Source organism: Egretta garzetta, unplaced genomic scaffold (genome assembly GCF_000687185.1).
Source record: "Egretta garzetta isolate BGI_Z169 unplaced genomic scaffold, ASM68718v1 scaffold143, whole genome shotgun sequence".
Lineage (NCBI taxonomy): Eukaryota > Metazoa > Chordata > Aves > Pelecaniformes > Ardeidae > Egretta > Egretta garzetta.
The window spans coordinates 555,331-562,043 of NW_009259310.1; the positions used below are offsets into that span (position 1 = coordinate 555,331).

At 54.5% G+C, this 6,713-nt stretch overlaps 1 protein-coding gene across 1 annotated transcript in view; it reads right to left on the minus strand.

Moving 5' to 3' along the window:
- Nucleotides 1-525: 525 nt before the first annotated feature.
- TRAF2 (TNF receptor associated factor 2) overlaps nt 526-6,713 on the minus strand; it is a 22,161-nt gene continuing 15,973 nt past the window's right edge. The window contains exons 8-11 of the mRNA XM_035891885.1: nt 6,642-6,713; nt 5,534-5,711; nt 2,058-2,206; nt 526-1,292 (exon numbers count right to left, since the gene is read on the minus strand). Of these exons, the coding sequence (XP_035747778.1) occupies nt 1,074-1,292; nt 2,058-2,206; nt 5,534-5,711; nt 6,642-6,713 (618 nt within the window). The 3' untranslated portion in view covers nt 526-1,073. The remainder of the gene's footprint in view (nt 1,293-2,057; nt 2,207-5,533; nt 5,712-6,641) is intronic.

The window sequence follows — 6,713 nt, forward strand, 5'->3', positions numbered from 1 at the left end:
GCTCGGTGCCAGGAGCCCAGGGACAAAAAGGGGACAGCAATCTGGACCTGGGGACTTCCCCGGCCACCCCAGGCCCTACACAGGCAGCTGCAGGCTCAGCAAGAGCAAGCGCACCAGTGCGCAATGACTGGGAAGCGGCAGGCACGCTGTGCCCAGAGGTGAGGGAAGGGCAGGGGAAAGCTGCTGCTGGTGGGCAAGACATGCACTTGGGGAGGGCAGGGGCCAGCAGCCACCCACTGCACAGGCAGAGGCCAGAGTGCCTGTGCCCAGGGCCCTGCTGCAGCTGCCCCATGACGGGGCTGAAAGCAGCTCAGGAGCATCCAGCACTGCTGCCCTCCTGCCACCGCTGCTCAGGTACAGAGCACGGCAGGGTCTGGCTAAAGCCAGGACAGGCAGTCTCCAGGAGGGATTCACTACAGGCATCCCCAGTGCTGCCCCACGCCCCCTCCCAGGCACTGCCTGCCCTGTCCCCGCTCCCAGCACACTGCTCGGAGCAAACCACCCATCAAACACACAGCGACCAAACCAGCTCCCGCCCCTCCCACCCAGTGCCACACACCCTTCCTGCCCACCGAGGCACAGACCAGCCAGCAGCGCAGAGCACCCCTGCAGCGCACAGAACTTCCAGGAACACAGAGATCTCTGAAGAAAATCCTCAAAGGCTGGGCCAAACATCCACACGAGGTGGTGCTCAGGCAGGCCAAACCCTTGTTTTACTACAGAGCACTGAGGCTGTGTGCTAAACTGGTAGAGCAAGAGCTGCACTGGTTTCCACTGGGAGCCCAGACCGCAGCAGTTCAGACACCCGAGTCCCTGCAGGAGATCTTCTTGTACCCCGCAGACTGAACGTCCACCCAAACCTCTTTTCAGGGAAGGTCTCTCTGACACCAGGGAAGAGGGTTCCCGTCAGACACCTCATTTCCACTCAGACAAAGGTCCCTTTTGGGGGAGGGCTTTTCCCCTTCTGCTTTTTGCCCCCTCCTCGCTCCGTGACCTGCCTGAAGTGCAGCACAAGAGGGGGATGCCCTGCTTGGGGCTGGCTCTGTGTTCACTGCTCCTGGAGGTGAGGAGGGTTAGAGGCCCGTGAGATCAACGATGGCTTTAATAAAGATGGCATCATCACGCACGTAGGAGTTCTTGGCTTCCATCACGGAGACGGGGCAGAACAGCGGGCAGCCGCTGGCAATGTTCATTTCTGTGATGGGTCGCTGGAAGGAGGAGGACGTCACGTCGGGTCGGAAGGCATCGATGATGTGCTCCCGGTTGTTCTGATCCAGGAGCATCAGGGTTACCTGGGGGAAACGTGAAAATATACAAGAGCAGCTGAATAAAAAGCCCATGGAAACCCAGCCTGGTGACCTCGACACTTGAGGCCTGTGAAACGTGCAAGTACCAATGGAACCACAGCCACATCACGCGCCTACAAATCTGAGAAATGTCTGTAAGTAGGGTCAGGGGAGAATGTCATCTCGCTGACATTCTGCAGAAACCTTCCCACATCCTGCCCTGTCACTGGAAACTTCTGTGCCGCAGCGCAGGGCTGTCAGACTGACTCTGAAAACCTACAACCAGCCAACGTGGCAGTCGCTCCCAACACCAATACCCCACGCAGGCACTGCGTTGAGTTGCAGGGTTGCTGTCCCCTTGCAAAAGACGGTGGCCCCTCTCTCTGCATCACTACTTCGCTCACCCAGCCTTGAAGCATTTCGCAAACCTGCAGCACCCAGGAACTGCAATCTGAGCTCCTGACACCAAGCGAGCATCAGCTGCAGGGTGCCGAGGCCACAATCTTCCCTCCCCATGACTTCGCGCAGAGGGTCTGCTCGCTTTCCAAACGCCCTGCTGCTCTCCTGCCACAGCCTCTGCTGTTCCATGCCCCTGCCCTGCAGCATGCCCGGTGCTTTCAGCGTGACTGGGGAATCCCCAGGGCGGCTGACATATCAGTCCTTCCTTCTCCTGCTTGCTAAGTAGGCCAGACTGACAGTGCCTAGAAGCTCAAGCGGGTGTAAAACCAGAGAGGCGCATTGCTGAGCACAGTGCCTTCGTCCCACACCTACCTTCTGGTTGAAGGGCCACCGCAGAAGCGCGTCATTGGGTCCTTTCATCACCACAAAGAAGAGGGACAGATGGGTCCCACGCCCGGTGCCATCCCCATTCAGGTAAACACGCAGACACATCTTATAGCCGTACTTGCTTGTGTAGAAAGCTATCAAAGAGTGGCAAAGTAGACACAGTGAGCATCAAACCCATCAAAGCCTGGCATCCACAGGTTCCTCTGAACTCTGAGGACTCTAACGTTTGGATCCTGGAAGAAGCCAGGTCTGGGTCTTAAAATACCTGTACCACAGAGGCGGTGCAGAAAGGCACCAGGTACAGCAGCCAGAAGCTATTTTAGACTGGCCTGGAGACAGCCCAAGGTCAGGCGGTCCCGAGTCCCTGGTCCAGCCCAGAGCTGGAGCCGGGCACTTCCCACTGCATCCCCCCGCAGACCGATGGGCTGTGCCGCATGGGACTGCTGAAGGAGCTGCAGTTCATGGCAAGAACACTGGTGAGCAGGAGTAAAACCACCCAAGAAAAAACCTGACTGAGGATAGAGCATCCTCAGTGATCACTGCACCCTCTCTCTAAGCTGCCTGCCTCCAGCAGGGGCAGAGGCTCAGGCAAGAGAGCTTTGGTCTCCCGTTAGGATCCCAGCTGCTCCACATGGCGTGGGCACGGCTGGGTGCGGGCTCTGGGATCTCAGGCTCTCTCCTTCCCTCAGTTCTGGGAACGCCCGTGTTGTGATACCAGACCCATGCACGGCCACAGAAATTCGTCTTGGAAGGGGACCAGCTGCAAACTGCCCTCTCGCAGCAGCAGAGCTATGTGCCTCAGGGCTGGTGAGGCTCAGCAGCCTCAGGGCACGGGGCAGGAGGTCAGCTGGCATTTTACTGTGGAACTTGGTGCACTTTTATGAACAGGCAGGCTAGCACTAGCAGAGGTGTGTGGACTTCCACAGGGCGAGGAGCTTTGTCACCCGCTTTCCTCCTGGCACTCCCCAACTCATTTCCTCCAAGTCCTTCCTCCCCTCCTGCTGCACCCAGAGGCCTTCAGGGCAGATGCCACCCTCTGCTAGTCCAGGCAGCACATCCTCACTGCTCACCAGGGGCTTCCCAGCACTCCCATAACCCTGCGAATATAAAACCAGGGGGAACTGGAGGACGGGTGGCCCCAGAGCAGTGGGAGCACCCAGGAAAAGGCACCAGGTAGCCAGGGTGCTAAACTGCACCAGCTCAGTGCAGCTCCTGCTTCCCACCGGCCCAGGCAAATGCAAAGCGCATCTGAAGCAAAGCGAGAGCCCAGCGAGCCACCCATGGCATCTGACGGCCAGCAGCGGGTGGCCTTCCAGCAGGAGCTTCGCTTTGGCTGGTCCCAGTTCACACCCTCGATGAACCTTTCTTGTGCCGATTTTGCCCTTTGCAAAATCCTGTGGCAGTCGTCATGTCCTCACAATGTGAGTGGTGCTACCTCCTCTTTAACACTGATTTAATTTGGTATTTCCTCACCTTTACATTTAAAACACAAACCAATTCTACTCATTTCCCTTTCTTATCCCATTGGCAACCTGGACCTCTCTCCTTGCAACCGTCTCCTTCCCAGACTGAACAGCACGAGTCTATTTACTTCACTAGGACAAAAAAACCCACCTCCAGAGGAAATGTTTGTTTCTCAGCCAATTTTCTCAGCTAAAGCAGCACCAGGAATGAGAACGTCTCATCCAAGTGACGCGACCGACTGCTGCAGGAAACAAGGCCTTGTATTTTGCACTTGCAAGAAAAAAAAATTTAAAATCCTGGCCTGTCCCAGCAGCAGCCCCAGAGTCAGGCAGAGGCGACCCTCACCTCCCAGCCCCTCCAGCCACATACAAGATATTCATTAGCAGATTGCAGAGACCAACCAGCCAGACCAAACACAGCCTGGTGTCTGGCAAAGTAGTTTCTCCTTTGATGAGTTTCTAAAAGCCCTGAGCCCTGCCTTTGCTGCCCTGCCACTGCTGCCAGGCACGGGATGGAGACGGGCCAGCACCAGCAACCACGAGCTGCCCTTCTGGGAAGAGCTGGGCACGGGCAAACAAATGTTGGACACAGCCTCTGGCATTTGGAGGGGTTTCACCCCTCTCCCTCCCTTGGGCTGACTATGATACTTATATCCCTCCATCAGCTGACTTGATTCTCCATCCTAGGAGAACACATCCCACAGGGCAAGGATCCCAGGTGGCATCAGCTCATGGAGGGGTCTGAGCTGCCCCCGAACTGGGGCATGGCGAGCCAGGACGTCTGCAGCCAGAGGACGAGAGTCAGCTCCATCCAGCATCGCCCTCCAAACCACAGCCTCTGAAGCCGTTCAGGTCAAGCAGCTCTTGAGCACGGTGCAGGAGATGGACAGGATGCAAGAATTAAGGTCAAACAAAATAGATGTGAAGCAGATTTGTTCGCTTTGGGAAAAGGAAGGAAGTGCTGCCCTTCCCAAAGGGGCTGGAGAGCAGGGGTTTTCCACAGCCACTGATGACTTTTAAAAGGAAATGCTAATTGCCTGAATGCAGTTTCAGTAGCACTTCAGCTCCCCTCAAGAAGGGGAACCCTTTTTTCTTTCAGTTTTTCAAGAGAAAAAGGACTCTGAGCAGCCTTCAGCCAGAAAACAGATTTAAAAATAGCTTTTAAAATCCAATTGCTTTTATCCTGTGGTCCAGCCACAGCCTGGTTTTGCACAGCACCAGGAAGCAGGTATAAGGTCCACGCTCTGGGTCTGCAGGCAGCTCTGGGCATTTCGAAAAAGCTCTCCAGCACGCTTAGATCTCAGCGACTCCTGCTCAGGCAAACACAAACTCGTCTCCTCAACCATTACGGTGTGAGGCGAGCTCCTCACTGAGCAAGGAAATCGTGTGACAAGGTGGTTTCATCTGACAGCTGCCAGCCTGGGAAGCGCCTGCCCAAGCAAACAAGGCAGGTCACAACCTACCGCTCACTGCCCAAGATTTTCTTTTTTAAGAACAGGAGGAACAGTGCTGGGCCACAGCAGCTCTGCGAGGAGAGCCCCTTCCACTAACATATATTCAAGCACTTCCCTAGGTATGGTTTGGGCTTTATTTAGACATTGTCTCTTGCATCGTCATGCTTGAGGTGCTGAAACATATTTCTGGGGCTCTAATATATATTTCCTCCCTTCCTTAAGCATCTTATTGCTGGTTTTACGGTCTCTGAGTATTTTAATTCTAACTAAAGGGTTATGCAGGGCTGTTCCAGAGCTAAGAGGGTTGCACTGCTTATCATGAGAAATTAAAAAGGTCTTCTGCAATCAAAAGAGCACCTGTTTCAGCAGAGAAGTTTCATTTAGCCCAATGCTAAAAAAAAATAAATGTTCCAGGCCCCCTGGGGAGAGGGGGAGAGGACAGAAGTACATCTCGATGGCCAGCATCTCCCCTGCTAAGGACACCACTACAAATCCCACACCCAGATGAGACGCAAAAGGCTTTTGCAATTTTGTGGGCAATAACCTGGAGAGAAGATCGCAGGAGAGCGGCCTGTTATTGCCTCCTGACGCTTCCTGGCAAATTCTGTTATCTTCCAGATGAAAACACCATCGTAGGTGGAAGCTTCCATGTTGCGGATCTTTTCTTCCATCTCAGCCATGGCCAGATCTTTGAGCCCAATGCTCCTTTCCAGCTGCCGGACCTGCTCAGTGGGATACACGGTGCAGCCTGGTTAGAAACACGTACTGCTGTAAGACCCAAGAAAGCCAGCAGACACCAGCATCCCCACCAGGATGACTCTTTAGTGAGAGATGTTCCCCAGAACTGACAGGGCTCACGGGAGGGAGAAAATTAGCCTTGTAAGCCAGTCCCCTGAAGCTTCCTTTTGAACCCTGTCATTACACCTCGATACAACTCAGGGGTTGGGCTGGAAACTTTCCCACAGTGAATGGAAAAAATCCTCCCAACAAGCAGCTCCGTTACATTAACAGCACAAAAAGTGAGGGTGGGGAGGAAAAAAAAAACCTCAGCGTTGTGACAAAACTAGACTGAGAAAGAGAAGAACCCACACCCAGCCAGCAAGGTCTCCACGGGATTAATCGCTGCTCATTAACAGAGGGTGACACCAGTTTTGGCAGCTCCCTTGCTGAGAGAGCACAGGTATGCTGCAAACTGCACAACTCCCAGCTGCCAAGACACACTGGGATGGCTGTACGGTGGGGGCAGCTTCTTCACACCTCCAGACCCTGCTTGGCCCAACGCTGTAGCGCAGCATCGACGAGTGCACTCCCCTGGAAAGGTCTGGAAGGGGAGCAGCCCCACGGATTCAGAGAGATCCAGTGAAATGCTGGGTGATCTGTCTCTCGTTGGAAAACTTCAGCTAGGAGCAACCCCTCGGTGCCTGCACAACTTTGGCTCCTGAGAGAGCTGAACGCTTCATGCATGTCAGTTTAATTCCTGCCTTTCCCAGGAAGCTTTTGAGTGCTGGGCACAGGCAGAAATGGTATTTTAGTTCTGCCTGCAGATTTGTGGATTTTCAGGGCTCGGCAGTGAAGCTTTGCTAGCTAATAACACGGAAAGGAAACCGAACAAAAGTCTCTGCCCAGAGTGCTGGAAAGCCCAAGTTACACACCTTGTTACTCAGCGTTTCGATTTTCTCCTGGTCTAGTCGATGTTGCCGACTGTAGGCTTCTGCTGTTAGAGA